The sequence below is a fragment of the Abramis brama genome (assembly GCF_963993115.1).
Source record: "Abramis brama genome assembly, chromosome: 22".
NCBI classification, from domain to species: domain Eukaryota; kingdom Metazoa; phylum Chordata; class Actinopteri; order Cypriniformes; family Leuciscidae; genus Abramis; species Abramis brama.
Window position 1 is genome coordinate 29,344,824 of NC_139984.1, and position 18,489 is coordinate 29,363,312.

General features: G+C 35.8%; 1 protein-coding gene across 1 annotated transcript; it reads left to right on the plus strand.

Annotated features, from left to right (window-relative positions):
* The first annotated feature begins 6,823 nt into the window (after window positions 1–6,823).
* LOC311073321 (specifically androgen-regulated gene protein) lies at window positions 6,824–18,226 on the plus strand. The gene is made up of 4 exons (XM_084098961.1): window positions 6,824–6,938; window positions 14,339–14,520; window positions 15,072–15,258; window positions 15,364–18,226. Exons 2-4 carry the CDS (start codon window positions 14,416–14,418, stop codon window positions 17,154–17,156), a joined length of 2,085 nt encoding a protein of 694 aa, XP_083955087.1. The 5' UTR covers window positions 6,824–6,938; window positions 14,339–14,415; the 3' UTR covers window positions 17,157–18,226.
* The last annotated feature ends 263 nt before the right edge of the window (window positions 18,227–18,489 follow it).

Here is an 18,489-nt window from a genome sequence, read left to right on the forward strand (position 1 = left end):
TGCTTCACATTATTTCAACTTTTGAACTTGAATGCAATCAACGCAATGAACTTAAAATATATTGTTTTTTACATTTATATAATCAACATTTTAAAAGAGTAGTTTTTATTTTTCTTCTGTTTGCAATGCTTCATGGGATTGTAGTTCTTTCCCTCACTAAAGCCGTTAAGTACACAGTCTTTACCTTTGTATTTTTGTCTGATTTTCAAAAACTTTTTTGCTTCAAATCAAAGTTTAGTGTTGTGATTCTCCTCGTAGCTGGTTGGCTTGGTTCATGGCTAATGGGAGAAATTAATGGGAAAAAAAATACTTGTTGCAATCTATCCACCTTTTTCCTACGCCCCATGATGCTTTGTGTGAACTGTGGGAGTAACTTCTGTTTAAGTGATAATTCAAAGTAATTTCCGTCACTGTGACAGACAATGAATATTGTATTTACCTAGAACCATTCCAGTAAACAGAGTTATAGTCCAGTCATTTTAAGCCAAAATGGGGTCAACCTTGAACAAATTGCAACAGAAGCATACTCAACTGATTTTGTATCCTCAATATGTCCTGAGTAAGGAAAAAAAAAGCCCCGAAGAATCCCATTAGGGGAAAGTTTCGAAAAAGACCCAAATATAGCCTATTCATTCGCCTATTCATTCTTTTTCTTAGGTGAATATAGGGTAAAAAATGTAACCTTTAGATATCACCATGAAAATTACTGAGTTGATTACTTACATCAAGCCAAACAAAAAATATATTACAAGTTTTTTTAAATGGTTTGTTAACATGGACAAATGGTGCATAATCTAATTATGTATGTGCTAATTTGCATAAATACCCCAACAGGTCTAAACATTGGGTCTAGCCAGGTGAAAACGTCTTGTTGAATCTTGTTGACATATAACAGTAAAATCCTTAATGTTAAGGTCTGAATGGAACCCATTTAGGCTACCCATGAGCATTAATACAAAGAGGTAGGAAGAACTTTAGAAACCAGCCTTTATTAATTTTTAAGAGATTGGGTTTGGGGCTGGGTCCGTGGGACTGTTTCTGGGGGACGAATCTGAGGGAAGAACAGGAGACAAGGGTGAGGAGAATGCAGAAGACAAAAGGTAGGCAAAATAAAAAGTGAATCCCCAGAAACAGTCCCATGGACCCAGCCCCAAACCCCATCTCTGCAATAATAATGAATAAAGGCTGGTTTCTAAAGTACTTCTTCCTGCCTCTTTGTATTAATGCTCATGGGTAGCCTAAATGGGTTCCATTCAGACCTTAACATTAGGTATTTTACTGTTATGTGTCAACAAGATTCAACAAGACATTTTCACCTGGCTAAACCCAATGTTTAGACCTGTTGTGGTATTTATGCAAATTAGCACATGCGTAATAAAGGACATATTGAGGATACAAAATCAGTTGAGTTTGCTTCTGTTGCAATTTGTTCAACCTTTTTTCATAAAATGACTGGACTATTAATAGGGATTAGATGTGAAAAGGGGAGACAATTAAATTTGAAAGCATGATTTGATTACAGTAATCTTTGTTTCAGTCACCAAAGTGCCACCCGTAAACTAAAACGCAATAGGCTTGTTAGGAAAAAGGTGGATAGACCTGAAATGTTTTTTTTTTTTTTTTTTTACTTGTTAAAAATGTAAATACTGTTTCTAGAATTCACACTGAAGCCCTAATATATTCCAATATTTTAAATGCATTTTGCCTCATAACTTGGAATATGCTTAGTTGAGGAACTTTCAGTAACACTTTATAATAACTCCACGCTATTAATCATTAGTTAAGCATTAGTAAACAGTTAATTCATTTATAAAGCATTAATAGACATTAATAAGCAGTTTATAAATACAGCTATAAATGCTTTATTCTTGTTTTAAAAACATATCTATAATGTGTTTAATAATTGTATTTTCATACTTTATTAATGATCAATGTATCATTTCTAAATGAAATATAGCATTATTTACAAACCAGTTGTTTAGGAGTTGTCAGTGGTTCATAAGATCACTTAGAAAGTGTAAGTAAATGATTAATAAACTATTTCAATGTACCTTCATACATCTTATTATTCAGACATATAGTAATAGTTACTTAGTGTATTAATAAATGGTTTATTAACATGTATTTCTACTGTAATTCATGATTAATTCAGGTAGTTATAAAGCATTTAGTAGTGGTCTGTTAACTATTTTTGTGAGCTCATCTAAAGTGAGGACTAGTTATGCCTTGTAAAGCATTTATAAAGGAGATTTAAAGGCTCAGTTAAATATCTGTATGTTCTGTATCACTGTGTTGTGATTGTTTTCTTTTTCTGTTTAGAAGATCAGTGAGCCTTTAAATCTCCTTTATAAATGCTTTACAAGAACTTTTACAAGTGTTACTGAACTTTCAAGTATTTTCAAACATGCCCAAACATACAGTATATGCAACAGTTCAAAAGCATATCATTCATGAAAATCATTCATAATATTATTTTTCTTATTTAACGCTATCTCTTCATAGATACTTTCTATGCTTGGTTATGCAGTCCCTAACAATTTACTTGCCATTGTTATTTGCCATTGCACACACACACACACATACATGTCTATATTCCTAACAGAGCACTATCGCTCTACACTGGCCAAAAGGGGACTCTCTGACCGATGTCTATCCAACAGGGGACTCCCATCAAGGTTATTGTAGTCTGGCATTTTTAATTTAGTTTTTATTTTAATATCATTTTCAAATTTTCAGTCAGTAATGTTTGCAGTTTACAGTTAACTCTTGTGAAAACCTATTAATAATAAAAATAAAATAATAGTTTGAGGATGAACAAAGAACCAAACATATGCAACTAAAAAGTACAAATTATTCATTCATACTCATTCATATTAAAAATTAAATCTTGTTAAACATGGTGTATAAGAAAAGGGGAAAAATATGTGTATGATTATTATGATTATTCTTTAAGGTTGTTTCTATGATTAATCCTTTCAAACATTATTCTTGTATTGATACATTTATGCCTTTTGTCTATTGCATCGTTAAAAATCATATACTCATAGTTATACTCATATTCAAATGTTCTATTCAGACCAGACAATTAGTATAGGCCTACTTCTACTCTGACAAATGTAGCCTACATCTATCTCTGGGCTAGACATGCTATTTGTTTTTTCTGTTTTCTGCTCAGTGTGGTATCTAATCTAATATGTGTGGTTTAGTTTCACATGAGATGGTTATCTTACCTGGAATTAATGTACAGCTGTATTTGCATAAAGTCTAGTCATGATAGAAATATTGAATTGGCTATTTCTGCTTCTTAGGGCTGGTTCACACAGAAAGCGGTTTTGCTTGGATTGGAAAAACAGAAAAAAGTTTCGTTTAGTTTTAGTTTTTTATTTTTGTTGAAATTTCTATTTTATTTCAGTTTACGCAAATGTTTTTTGACCAGTAGTTTTAGTCTTAGTTTCATTTTTCGTTTACGAAAAAAACCTTGACTCCCATAGCCTACAATGGAACTGTGTGTGTGTGTATATTTAAGTTCAGTAATTTCACTTAAATGGCAATGAAAATTACCTATTAATTGTCATTTAAGTGAAATTACTGAACTTAAAAATACGAGCTTGATAAAAATGACCATTCTAGGAGAAATTTTCAGATGGCACTTAGAGGCTTTTGCATCTGAACTCTTCATATATATATGAAGACAGACTTCACTGCCAGTTCACTTCACTGTTCACACACACACAGTTCCATTGCAGGCTATGGGAGTCCCCTGTCCGATAGGTAGAGATCAGTTAGAGTTGCAGGTCCCCACTTGGCATGTTTTTTGAAAATAAAAAAATGCATTTTTAAAGTTATATTATGAAAAAAGACCTTAAAAGAATTTTTTTTGTTTCTTCAAAATGACCAGAAACACTAGTCCCCTCTTGGCCAGTGTAGAGCGATAGTCCCCTGTTAGTAATATAGACGTGTGTGTGTGTGTGTGTGTGTGTGTGTGTGTGTGTGTGTGTGTGTGTGTGTGTGTGTGCGTGCGCGCGTGTACGTGTGTGTGTGTGTGTGTGTGTGTGTGTATGTGTATGGGGAATCATAATACACATAATAAACATAATAATGTTTGGGGAAAGTATACGATTTTTAAAAAAAGAAAGAAGATAACTCTTTTATTTAGAAAAGGCACATTATGATAAAAAAATAATCAGTAAAGGCATTTATGAAATTAATACACTGCCATTAAAAGTTTGGGGTAAGTAAGATTTTTAAAAAAGAAAAAAAGTGAATTATTTTATTTAGCAAAGGCACATGATGAAGCTAAGGCAAAGAGCATTTATGAAAGACAAAGGCATTTATGAAACTAATCAATATTACAAAAAGTAATATTTATAATAAGTGCTGTTCTTTTGAACTTTCTATTCATCAAAGAATCCTGAAAATAAAATTCCTGATCACAGGAATAAATTAGGCCTATACATTTTAAAATATATTACAACAGAAACCAGTTTATTTAAATTGTAATAATATTTCACATTTTATATATATATATATATATATATATATATAATATTCCAAATTACAACAAGGTGAAATGTTTCTTGAGTTATTTTAAAATATTAATATTTTAGAACTGTAAATACGTACTTGACATTTACTTTTCAAATATTTTAAAGGTTAGGTAAATGTAGGTTAAAAAATAGATAAAAAGTTACAAATTATTTGTAAAAAAGTTTTAACATGCACCTACTATGCAGCTAATGATCTCCCCTGGAAATCTAATATTTTTAAACAATGATTTTGAACAATTTGCTGAGATGTTAATGGTGTACTTTAATTTCTTCTCCTCTAGATGTCTCTGTTGGACTAACAGACTAAAGAGGTCTCCAAACCGAGATCCTTCCCAGCAAGCAAGCCAATGTTATTTATATAGCACTTTTCCAAACAAATCAATGCAGTTCAAAGTGCTTTACAGGCACAAAAAAGAAAAGAAACAATAGATACAGTAGATAGCAGACCCAGTAAAATACAGAAATAAGAATAAAGTTTATAAGGATTTCGTTATAACCTGTTATAACCTGAAGTTGCACAGTTGATGCAGGAACGCCTATGACAACATGATTTAATATCTGTCGTCCACTTGATTAATTGAGTCGTAATAAAGGCTAATGTTTAAAGGAGCTTTGTGCATTTATAATCTGTATGTAGTTAGTTCTCTTATTACTCACAAGTTAGAAGAAACCCTGATGTAACTAAAGCTAATGCTGATCTTTGTGCTTGTGTTTGTACTTCTGCTTTAGCTGAACGACTGCCATAGGGCATGACATTCAGGGAAGTATTAAGTTCATGTGTTGATGAAATACCAACACAGTTGTAGTTTTAGCAGGTGGTGTGGGATTAAGTCACAGTTGGTTAAGGTAGATGGAGAGAAGTTAATTCAGGCTAATTCTGACACTGTAAAACAAGAGTGTTAGGGGTTAATCATGTTGGGACGGCTCTAGACATAGATCAAAAAAGATCAATGAGCACTATAAGGACCCCACAAATCAAATTATTAAACATGATCTTTTTTCCGGTTTGTGATTCACATGTTTTTTTTATATCACATGATGATTCATGCAAGTCATAGCACTTTGATTTTACGTCATTAATAATATTTTCCGACTGGGATTCCAGTTCTTGCATTATTTTTCAATAGTACAAAAGAAAGGGAGCCTCCCTTATAATTGCCCGATCTTGTTCTTTGCTTTGTATCTGTGATGAAAGCGAAACGTAAAACATATCTTTGATTTAACAAACTGAAAAATAACATAAGCACCAATACAGTCAGATCATTGTAAATGCTCTTTAATGGTTATTCCAGCACCTTGACTTTAATAAAGAACCATTTTGTCTGACATAAACCCGATTACACCCTGAACTCAGGCAGGTTTGCATTGATCACATACCATAAACTTGAGTACGTAACCAGGTAAATGAATGACCAGGTGGAATGTCACTGTTAAACAAAAGCCAAGAGCTGATTCCTCAGAGTTAGGCGACTTCTGTTTGCTTTTGCTGATAGGGAAGGCAGTAAAGTACTTCCCCTCAAAGAAAAGAGCATTTGTTCAGTTCCTGGAAAAACAAATTAATGCATCTAAGCCTATTATAATAACAACATAATAAAACATGAATCACAAGTCTGACGCTCGAGCGGTTTGGGGAAGGACTCATCTGGCCTGGAATTAATTACATATTTTAATTATTACATGTCTTTTATCATGGTTGTGTAAGTGAAATTAATGAGGTATTACAACAACTTTTACAAGTTACTTGCATTTAATTTCCATTTTTAGGCTACATCTCATCATACTTCAGTTATTAGTCGATGGTTATAATGGTCTTCTCATCTATGGCAAATTCATAATGCTGAATGTACTGTTTATTAATTCTGGAATTCCATGCATGGAATTCTACATTTGTCAAGAAGTGCAGAACATAAGCAATGTGGATGGAGTACTGTATCCCACAATGCAATGCTGTCGATTTTTTTTTTTTTTTTTTTTTTTAGACAAATTAACATTTACACTAGCTGCTTATTCACTAATAATAATTTCACTTTTTTAAATTGGATTTGAAAAAAAAACAAAAACTATTAATTAGTTGAAATAGCCTAAACATGAAACGTGATGAGGTTATGTGACAATAATCCATGGGTATTATTGTTACATTATGTATAGGCCTATTGGTTTACGTTATATTTTTAGATAATATTTACGGCACAGTACAAGCCGTGTTTACTGTAAACTGTAGTTTACACATTGTCTCGGGCGTTCAGCCAATCAGCTGCGGCTTTGTGTGTGACGCATGCGCAGATGAGCTCAGATGAGCTGCGCTGTTGAAGAGTCTCGCGCTCTGACTGGTTTACTTCAGAACAACTGAGAGAGACACCCAGGTGAGCGACTGCACTTCCTGACGGACAGGTAAGACTTTAACTGCCTTTTGACGGCTATTTTCAGACTAATGACAGCGTGTTGCATATGCCTTAATAGTAAAATAAATCGTCTGAAAACTTCACTATCGCAGCGTAAATTTAGGTGACAGGTTACCTGTGTGTCAATAGCAGTTTTTAATGTCCACTATCATGGCAGTAGGAGTTTATGTGACAGATGTCAAATCCCTGTTCACATACACTTTACAGACGCTTAATGTATTTATTATCGATGTATGTTATATTGTGTTTGTAAGTGAAAGACTTTGTTTCATAATTAAATGTATAGTTAGAACTTAACATTTTGATTTAATATTGTGTTTAAAAAGATCATAACTGATAACTGACACACACACACACACACACACACATATATATTTACAACTAAGTTACTACTAAATATTTGTTACATTTTTATTTGCAAGAATAACTGGAAATTACACTGCTATAATGTAAGTCTGCTATAATGAACTCAAAATTTTGCTGGGAAACATTTGCATATTGTTAATCATTTGTGTGATGGTTCCAGGATTATCCTAAGCCTTTTTTTTATTTTACAAAAGCTCATTTGTTGAATTGGTCTGATGAAGCCAAAAGCATGTTTTATTTAGTGTTCAGAGCACTAGACAGCTGAACAGTCGAGGGCCAATCATAAATCTTTCCATGGTGTCATGTTGTTAAATAGGTGATGTGTATAAATTATGGGGACAGTATATCTAATTATGCAAACAGAGAGGTCTGCAGCTTTCATGTTTGCTTTGCATGTGTATTCGGACTATGTGTGTTTATATAAGTAAATGATTGGCCAGGACCGGCAGATGACAGGCCTACATGTCATAGGCCTTAGTTCTGCACGACATTGAAGAAAAATGCGTTATGCGATAGCTCATTAAATAATGCGATATAATAATGCTCAAAGTATGTAAAATGAACTTAAATTATCTTTAAAATATATTTAAAATGATATAATCTATATGTGTTTCACGTTCTTTAGTGAAAAGAAAACATACCTACAACTTCTGAAAGTGAACATCAGTGTTTTACTGTAGCATAAGAAGTGTTATTTTAACATCAGTGTAAACCACAGGGTTTAGGGTTTCAGGTTATCCTACATCAGGTTTATTTAACAACAGAAACTGAATAATCAAAATGTAAAAAATAAAACACTGCTTAGTCTTCACTGTATGAATTAAATATGATTCTTATTAAAGCATACCAAAGTTATTCAGCCAAGAGCAGTGAGTGATTTTCTCTTCGTCGTTTGTTCATGACCCCTGTTATTGCAAGCTGTTGCGATATGCATATTGCGATATGTACATTTGCGATATTTCGATGATTTCAATATATTGTGCAACATTTTTTTCTCTCATTTCGTCACATTAAGCTTGTTGAACTTTGTATAATAGTGCAATTATGTAGAAAATCAGTTGTCTGGGACAACTATCAATTACACAGCTCAGCATCATTATGCTAAAATATGCGACTACAGATTGCTGCGATTGGCCAATCAGAATTGATGCACATAAATTCCAAAAATGCACATACAAAACTTATGCACTCAATTGATATTATTTTATCTAATATGAAGACATGCTCATCAACTACGATGGAAACACTTTCACAAATAAATCCTTTGACGCGCAACAAAAAAGCTCATGTGACTTTCCCTCAGCAGAGGCTGTGATTGGATAACTGGACTAACCAGCGGACCAATCACATCACAGCATCTCAAATGTTGGTTTTGTCGTTCTGAGATGCCTTAGACAAAGTCTTTCATCAGAATGATTTGGTTTAATTTCTCTCCCAGAAGCATCACACACTAGCATCCGAACACAAGAGATCATGACAGCGTTGCGTTTCGTCTTTCATCATTTATGATGGAGGAAAGAAGAGCCACAGTGTTTCCCAGATTGCAGCGACTTCCATTTTATCACAGATATTTTGCGTCAATTTCCCTGAAAGTGTCGATTTTGTTCTCTTGAACACGAGAGGGAAACGCTGCTTTGATCAAAAATGTTTTATGTGATATTCCAAGTTTGCACATAAGTTAAATTTGCATCTTTAGATGGAAATACAGCTATTGACCTTTAATCATTTTCTCTCGTCCACATCACATGCTTATGCTGAAGTTTCAATTGGCTGTGAAACGTTCAATTAAATTTAAACAAATGCTGATATTTAGTGGTTCTACTTGGACACTAATGTCTTTGTTCCGGCTCGCATTTTATTTTAAGCTGCCACTCCCTGAAATACACACGAACATGTTCATTTTATGAAAACAATAGTGTGTGTGGGCTCAAGGGCAAACCCAACGATACGCCGCAGAACCTGATTACTTCATACTATTTGAAAGGTTCATTAAGCTCAGTTGTCTCATTATACCTGATTTCACTTGTTTGCATTCTAGTCATAGTCAAAGTCAAACATTCCCAAGCCCAAAAGGCAAGGAGAATTTGTTAATACGTGAATAAATTCGGTGAACATCTGGAATTTGCAGCAGATCTGATCAGGCACAGTGGCATTCCAGTGCGAACGCAGCTTTAGGTGTCGGCCCAAGCCATCGCTGTTTCTCTCACGGAGTCACGGAGAAGAAGGTGTGTGTCCTCGTAATTACCTCACCTCATCGGGGCAGAGCGGACTGAAATATGCTGAACAACTTGAAAACTTTCACTGTAACAATGGCTGTTATTCACACTTGTTCACGTTTCTCGAGGCACTGCTGTCATTTGTGTTTCACTGTCTCTCATTTGCTCCTCAAGTTAATTTTGTTAGGAATGTATAGAAAAATGAAATGTGGGCTCTGTTTCAAAACCTAGTGATCTGCCTAGGGAGCCATTCACATACAGTAGAACGCATTTACATGATATACACTACTGTTCAAAAGTCTGGTGTCAGTAAGAAATTAATAATTAATCAGCAAGGATGCATTAAAAAGTGATCAAAAGTGACAGTAAAGACATTTTATAAAGATTTCTGTTCAAATAAATGCTGTTCTTTTGAACTTTCTATTCATCAGAGAATCTTGAAATACAATTCATCACGGTTTCCACAAAAATATTGAGCTGTATATAATAATAATAATTGCTTGAGCAGCAAATCATTAGAATGATTTCTGAAGGATCATGTGACACTGAAGACTGGAGTAATGATGCTGAAAGTTCAGCTTTGATCACAGGAATAAATTACATTTTAACATTTAATAAAAAAAAGAAAAGAAAAAAAAAAGAAGCAACATCCTGAAAAAGAACCTCTGAAAAGATTTTGACTGGAACATTGAGAATTGTCTTCAGCAGAATATGTTGCTAAACTAGCACTGGTTTCTTTGTGGAGAAAGCAGTCCCAGAATGCATGGTGATTAACTCACAAATAACTCACAAATTAAACACATATATTATGTAAAGGGGTTTCAATATTTAATTGAAATTATATATATATTAAATATTTACAATATTTAATTGAAAAATAATTTGTGCTATTTATTAGGTATTTTTATATTATGCAATTATTTTTAATTATTTAATTTAATTTTAATTTAAAAAAACTTAATTGATTAAATGAATTTTAAGTATACTGTGTGTGTGTGTGTGTGTGTATATATATATGTATATATATATATTTTTAATTTTTTTTTTTTTTTTTTTTTTCAGTGAGCTTATCTCAATTATTTCTGGGGTTGTTTTTTAGAATTTGTTGAAAAGGTATCTTAAAATGCACCATAATTTTGCTGTCTACCTTTTGGAAAAACCTTTTCTTCAGAAGTGCACCTACAGTATATGATGCCTTAAAATGCTTCCTACACAGGCAGCTCACTTTATGGTTTTGTGGTTTGTTAACGTCTCCCAAAGACCTTATTAAGATGGAGACAGAAGCTTCGCTGCAGTTTAAAGTGCAGATTTCTCCCTAAGAGGTTTCATTGACTGTGCTAAAATCAAATGCTTAAAGGGTTAGTTCACCCAAAAATGAAAATTTGCCCATGATTTACTCACCCTCAAGTCATCCTTGATGTATATGACATTCTTCTTTCAGACGAATACTGTCGGAGTTATATTAAAAAATGTCCTGGCTCTTCCAAGCTTTATAATGGCAGTGAATGGCTGTTACTGTTTTGAAGTCCATAAAAGTTCATCTATTCATGATTAAAGTGCTCGACACTGCTCCCGGGGGGTTAATAAAGGCCTTCTGAAGTGAAGTGATGCGTTCGTGTAAGAAAAATATCCATATTTAAAACTTTATAAAGTAAAATAACTAGCTTCCGGCAAACCGAACATATGGATTTGACTTAAGTCTAAAGCGCAACTAACGCGAGTAATGCGACGTATTGCTGATATTTACGCTACGTCATGACGCACTACGCTACTTCTGACGTCACAAGTTTCGTAAGTTGCACAAGTACATATGGTCGTTTGGCCGGAAGCTAGAATTTTACTTTGTAATGTGTTAAAAATTTATATTTTTCTTACACAAACTTTTGCTTCACTTCAGAAGGCCTTTATTAACCCCCCAGAGCCGTTTCGAGAACTAGAGATGAAGTTTTTAGACAAACTTTAAGTTGGCATGAAAAAGCCTAGCCAGAAAGTTTGAAGAAGTTTTAAAAGCTTGAAGTTTTAAGGTTTTAATTAGTTTAATTTTAGTTTAGTAGTTTTAAAAGTTTGAATTTTGAAGGTTTTCAGTTTAGAAATATTAGATAGAATGGAAGCTTAAATGAGTCTCAATGGATTAGAGATAGTAATGGAGTTAGAATGGAGTCTAATTGGCCTCTCCATAATATTAGAATTTTGACAGTTGGAGTTTGGAGTTAGAAAGAAAGAAAGAAAGAAAGTTTTAAAAGCTTGAAGTTTAAAGCACTTTTATGGACTTCAAAACAGTAACAGCCATTCACTGCCATTATAAAGCTTGGAAGAGCCAGGACATTTTTTAATATAACTCCGACAGTATTCGTCTGAAAGAAGAATGTCATATACACCTAGGATGACTTGAGGGTGAGTAAATCATGGGCTAATTTTCATTTTAAATTTGGAGTGCTGTCAGTACAGAGAACAACGACAAAAATCGGTGTTGCCTACACCGTGTTATCCTCTTTTTAAAATTCACACCCTGTTGACTTCAATGGGGCAAGTTTTAAACCTGCTTTTAGCTTCTTAACATCCTTGATGTGTCATTACAAGTGCACAGCCAATGTGAGTGATTCCTTCAGAGTGAACACGGTGAATCTGACTACAGTAGATGTGAAAGATATGAATAAAAATGTTAATTCAGCCAGCGCTCATACCTGTATTTATTTCCTGTTTTCGGTCGAAGTCCACAGTAGTCGATTGTCGAGTTCACACGTGTGATCATAGGTAACTAAGCAACAGTGGAGAACTCTAAGCAACAGTGGAGAACTCGACAATCGACTACTGTGGACTTCGACCGAAAACAGGAAATAAATACAGGTATGAGCGCTGGCTGAATTAACTTCATTTTTATTCATATCTTTTACATCTACTGCAGTCAGATTCACCGTGTTCACTCTGAAGGAATCACTCACATTGGCTGTGCACTTGTAATGACACATCAAGGATGTTAAGAGGCTAAAAGCAGGTTTAAAACTTGCCCCATTTAAGTCAACAGGGTGCAAATTTTAAAAAGAGGATAACACGGTGTAGGCAACACCGATTTTTGCCGTTGTTCTCTGTACTGACAGCACTCCAAATTTACAAAAAAATGAGCTCAATGTTAAAATTGACCGGAGTTCTCCTTTAAGTAATACTACTTTTAACTGCCCATCTGCAATATGGGCACATTGTGTTCTCTGGGCGTTGGCTTTTAGCTGTTTCATTCAGTGTGGTTTTATTCTGAACAGGTGTGTTCATGTAACAGTGCACTTGTGTACAAGGTGGATGCAGTTTACCTCCAGATATTTAGGCCCTGTTACATGGCTATTTTGAAAAACGGAGACATTTCCCTTCGTTTGTGCCCTTCGTTTACACGAAAACGGAGAATTCACTTCTGAAAACGATTCTTTCTAAAAACTCCGGCCAGAGTGGAGATTTTGGAAAACTTCGTTTGCACGTTTGCATGTAAACTGAGAAAAAGTTTTAGGCAGCGACGTCACAGAATGTGACTATTTTCAGGATTCTGATTGGCTAATGTGGGCTTGAGCGTCTCGTTACACTGCCACCTACAAGTTTGGCATGCTCTTGACGGCATATACACGGGTTCGTGTGCACAATGTTATTTTTGAAAACGAAGAGGGGTGAAATGTTCATTTATGAAAATAGCCATCCACGTGTAAACGTAGCCTTAGTGAACATCTAGCCATCTGTGCTTAGAGATTCATTGATGAACTAATCGATTCACAGCCTGTGCAAATCATGCAAAATTGTCAGCAGGGTTGCCAGGTCTGCGTAACAAAACTATGGTCAGCAGGGACAAACAATGCTAAATGCAAACACACAAATGCAACTTACCATATTATCGTGCATAGTTAGAAATAGGTTTCCTACATCTGATGTCAAAAGCTGTGTGTCGAGTTAAACTACAGTATTTTGGCATAAATGTATCTTCCATTCAGTATAATTTAGTCAAATTATACAGATGCAAACATCGATCGAACCATCATTCCGGCATAGGAGGCGGGCGCTAACAAGGACGACAAGGATTTACTTTGAAACTATTTTCACTCAGAAATTGGTAGTCAATTTCACAAATAATTACAAAGAAATGGCAAGTAACCCATTGAATTAAACATGAAATTCAAAAGTAGAAAAACTGACGTGTTGCATCTGAAATCACATACTGTATGGTAGGTACTACGTTTGGTTTAAAATATACTTTGTGACCGTTAAAAAAGTTTATTCTACATAATATGAATGTGTGTAGTATGAATGTAATCCACACGTACTACATCTGCCATGTTGTCACAATGTGATCTACGGAGTCGCTTCACCACCATTCACAAATCCTATCCCGTGGCCTCATTGGATAGTAAAGTGTCCATCGGATGCATATGCCGATATAAGTAGGAATTTCCGGGTACTTTTCGCTTACCGTTTTTCTAGTATTCGGACATACTACTCTGTTGGTGTACCGTTTTCCGCATCCTAGTAGGGAATTATTCAATTTCAGAAGCAGCGGCATAGTGTTTTCTTGTAAAACATACTCCAATAATCTAAACTTGAAAAATGAAAAATCATTTTTTACATTCTGTGTGATTTTTATAGTCATATGCAATGGTATTTATGTGATACTCAAAAGTACTTCATCATACATCATCATAGTAGTGTCCAAAATACCATGTCTAAAAAACACCATAATAAATAATGTGTATTTTTAGTAGTTCTTTCATTATAAGTATTACTATAGTTATTATTATTGCGTTATCTGATTATTTATTTGGTTATATTTTTATAGATTGGTCCTCTATTTGCCATCATTAAACAAAGCTCCTTAAAGACCCGTGTCACTAACTGACTCGCACTTTTTGTGCGATGCCAAAAAGTGACACCTGGCCCGGGGACGTTGCCATTGAATCTGTGTCTGGTATGGACAGTGCAGAAAGCTGTGATAGTGTGCTCAGCATCAACTCTGGATTTGTGAGTATCAAGACATTTTTTTGATTTCCTAGAATATCTTAAAGTGACAGTTCACCCTAAAAATAACTCTCACTGACTCATTCATTCATTCATTGATCCTTACACAACCTTCCAGGGTCATAGGAATTGAACCTATCCCAGTTTCTACTCACTGACTCACCATCACGTAATTCCAAACCTGCTTTTGCAGTTATTTTATCCATGGAATTTTTGAATAGATCTTTTCCATACAATAGTGTTCACATCTGTTATGCTCCGAAAAAGACAAAAACACTATAAAAGTACCATAAAAGTACTCTATATGACGGATTGAGTATGATACAAGGGCGAGTAAAATTTGTATTTCTGGGTGAACCATTTCTTTAACCAACATTTGATTTTTTAACATAAGGAACTGTCTCTGCTCATTGTGAATGTTGGCAGTTAAAAAGTTGAGTTTCTCCTCAACACAGCATTCATTCATTTACAAAAAAATATATACTTTTTAATCAATTTTTGCTGAATAAAAGTATTAATTTCTTTTAAAAAGCACACTTTTCTTTGTGTGATAGAGTGATGACAGTCTGGAGTACCTTTCTGTTGAGGAGAGAGCATGTCTCATGTTTCTTGAAGAGACCATTGAGTCTCTGGATGTAGAGGAGGACAGCGGATTGTCTAATGACGAGCCTGATGGCCTATCTAATGGACTGGAAGGACAAACTGCTCATCGCACACCCATCTACCAGAACAATACTGAGGGTAAGCATTACCACTAGAAATATCTAGAGAATATATCCACACACACAAAGTGAAATAACTTGGTCTGTTTAAACAATGGCTCATACAGTAAATGTTCTCTTTCAGAGCTATCAGCCCATGAGGATCCAAACAAAGTGATCGGAAGAGATCATAAACCTTCTCAGAAGTACCTTGTGCCAACTCCATTGCTCCTTGCCAGTGGGAATGCCAAGACAATCAGCAAACCAATGGAGTCATCTCACATAGAAGTACCAGAGGCATTTATTGATGCACCTGATGGGTTCAGATCAAGCCCTAACCATCAACAACCTGGACGGACAGTTTCTGTAAAAGCTGCTTTGGAAGTAGCAACTGCTAGACAAAGAATTGGACAATCAAGTAATGTAGTGGACTTGCCACCTTCTTTCATACCTGAACCTCCCATTAGAACAAGTTTGCCTAGTGACTCTAAAGCCAAAGATGGCATTCATAAGAGTTTGGATGTGAAGTCTCAGCCGAAGCAGCAGGAAGTTTCCTCAGGGGTGCCGCTGGAATTCATTCCTCCACCCTCAGACTTCATGGATGATCCAATGAAGAAGATAAGCCTCACTTATTCGCCACTACCTCCACCTGCTTACGATGGGCCACCAGAATGGATTCCCGAACTCCCCAAAATGGAGCCGCATGTTTCTGGTGGATCCATCAAACCAACCGAAGTGACCAAATCAAGGAGTGCAGACCCAGAAACGTCAAGAGGGCCGTTATCCCACAATGAGATCGTAAACCTGCACAAGGAGCCCTCCATGAAGAAAGCATCTCACTTGACACCCATAACGATTGCGCAACATTCTGTGGCAGACAAACCAATGACACCTTCACCATCTTCAGAACATGTTCCTGCTGTGCCAAAAGAGTACGGCGACCCCAAAAGCCCACCAGCTGTGGCGCCCAAACCCAAGAAACTCCCATCTAATATCATCTTCAAAAGCCACAAAGACAGCGGGAGCACGCATTCGTTACTTCTGCAGAGCGAGCGCACTCAGATGGATCCTCAGAAGATTCGAATGGAGGCTTTGAAAAAATTGGGCCTGCTGAAGAACGAAGAGGTTGAAACAGGTCCCAGCATCTCTCCCTGCCAATCGCCAAAGTTCAAAGCTAAAGCTCGTCCACAGTCTTCAGCACCTGTTGAACCCGTGCAAGAACTACCTAGACTATCTGAAAGTCCCGTACCAGGGGACATGCAACTACGTGTAGATACTCTAAAGCACCAAGACGCTAAAAGCAGGGAAGGTTCTTTTAAGAAGCAACCAGTAAGGTCCTACGAGATCAAATCGGCATCCCTGGAGCGCACAGAATCTGGAATGGTCATTGAACCTGCGCCACAGATGAAAACCCCCGACAAGACCCATGTTGAGTTGTCGCCAGGTCAGTTACGAAAGACTCAAGCTCGAACTCCTTCTGTATCTAGACTATCTGAAAGTCCTGTACCAGGGGACGTGCAACTTCGTACAGATACTCTAAGGCACCAAGATGCTAAAACCAGGGAAGGTTCTTTGAAGAAGCAACCAGTAAGGTCCTACGAGATCAAATCGGCATCCCTGGAGCGCACAGGACCTGGAATGGTCATTGAACCTGCGCCACAGATGAAAAACCCTGACAGGACTCATGTTGGGTTGTCGCCAGCTCAGTTACGAAAGACTCAAGGTCGAACTCCTTCTGTAGGGAGCGCAAAGGACTTTGGTATTGGCCATCAGGCTGATGATTCAACCAAATCAATCCACGCTGCTGCGGTTCAGCCAGGCAACGATGCCCAAAAATTGCCCCGCTCCAATGGAATAAGCGTGATGATCTCCCCGCACGGTCAAAATGGCGAGAACCGGCGGGAAGCCTTGAAGAAACTAGGATTACTGCGGGACTAACAGATGGTGCTAATGGCCTTTCTCTGTGAACTTATTTCACAATTTATTCTGGACCGTTGGACAGTTGGTTTTTGGACCGTTGAAAGCATTGAAAGGAAGAATGCTGAAAATGTCTCACATGAAATGGACATAATTTGTGATGCCTTTGGTTTCGACTTGGTGGTCGATTTGCTTCCTTAACTACCTGCTTAAGTAATTAACACAGTTTAATATATGCACTTTCTTCTGAATTGTTTCGGTAAGGCTACGTCCGCATGAATCTGGATAAATTTGAATTTTCGTTTCGAAACGCTGTCCATCCATTCAAAAGTTGATTGTCCACTCGGAGACATCTGAAAACACAGGAATGCTAAATGAAGATTGTACAACTTAACATATCTTATCTTGTTACCTGCTTTCAAAGTGTTATCTCTTAAGTGCGTCACGACTAAATATGTGTTGTAGGTTTCAAATTCCTCCATTTTCAACAGCCATACTAAAACTCGAAAATGGCTTTTCAAAAAAAATTTTTTTTTTTTTTTTTAAAGCTCAGTTTTTGCTGGACAAAAACATTGTTTCAGTGTGGTCCAAAACGCAGAGATGCCTCAATTTTCCTGATGCGTTTTCAGATTTATCCTGATTAATGTGGATGTAGCCTAAGAAAAGGAAATGTAAATGCAATTTATTTTGGCATAGAATTAAGATAATTATAGTTTCCAGATCACTTTCACCTTTTGTATTATGTAAACTAATGTAGTTTGCAGTATTTTCCGCCTAAAGAATTGAATAGAATGTTCAATTATTCTATATTCTGATTATTTGTTTTCCAGTGGCTCAAATCTAATCGTTGGTGCATATATTTCTTTGCCCTTCTCTCTTTTTAAATGAAAATAAAACCTGTTATTCTTGTAAAAGAACACACTCTTCATAAATATTAACACATTAAATTCATAATAACTCACCTATTTATGAGGGTTTCTTGTTAAATAAAGAATCAAATTACACTGAAGATTTCAGACATCTACATTTTGGAGGACTTATGTAAAATATGTAAATATATGATTCACATTAAAGTCCGAGAAACGTTTGGAGTCAAGAGTTCATTGTCCTTGTTTCTGACGCACACATTCCGGATCCATGTTTTTCTTGTCAACAGTTTTGCCGAGGTGAGTTAAAATTCTCAGAGTTCCTTTCGTAACATCAGCTGCAACGAGGCTGGAACTCGTCAAACCTGATCTGGTTTTGTGATCTGGGGTTAATGACCTGCTTTGTCATCAACCATTTGAGCCTGCAATGCACTGATCAAGTTTTCAGCTCATTTACGTGCTTTGTCAAGCGTAAGAATATCATTGTC

What these genes read in the sequence shown, in the direction of transcription:
- LOC311073321 (XM_084098961.1), top strand. Translation starts at nt 14,416, where the DNA reads ATGCCAAAAAGTGACACCTGGCCCGGGGACGTTGCCATTGAATCTGTG. An exon ending in TCAGCATCAACTCTGGATTT is followed by an intron (nt 14,521 to 15,071) that starts GTGAGTATCAAG and finishes TTTGTGTGATAG; the next exon opens with AGTGATGACAGTCTGGAGTA. An exon ending in CTACCAGAACAATACTGAGG is followed by an intron (nt 15,259 to 15,363) that starts GTAAGCATTACC and finishes GTTCTCTTTCAG; the next exon opens with AGCTATCAGCCCATGAGGAT.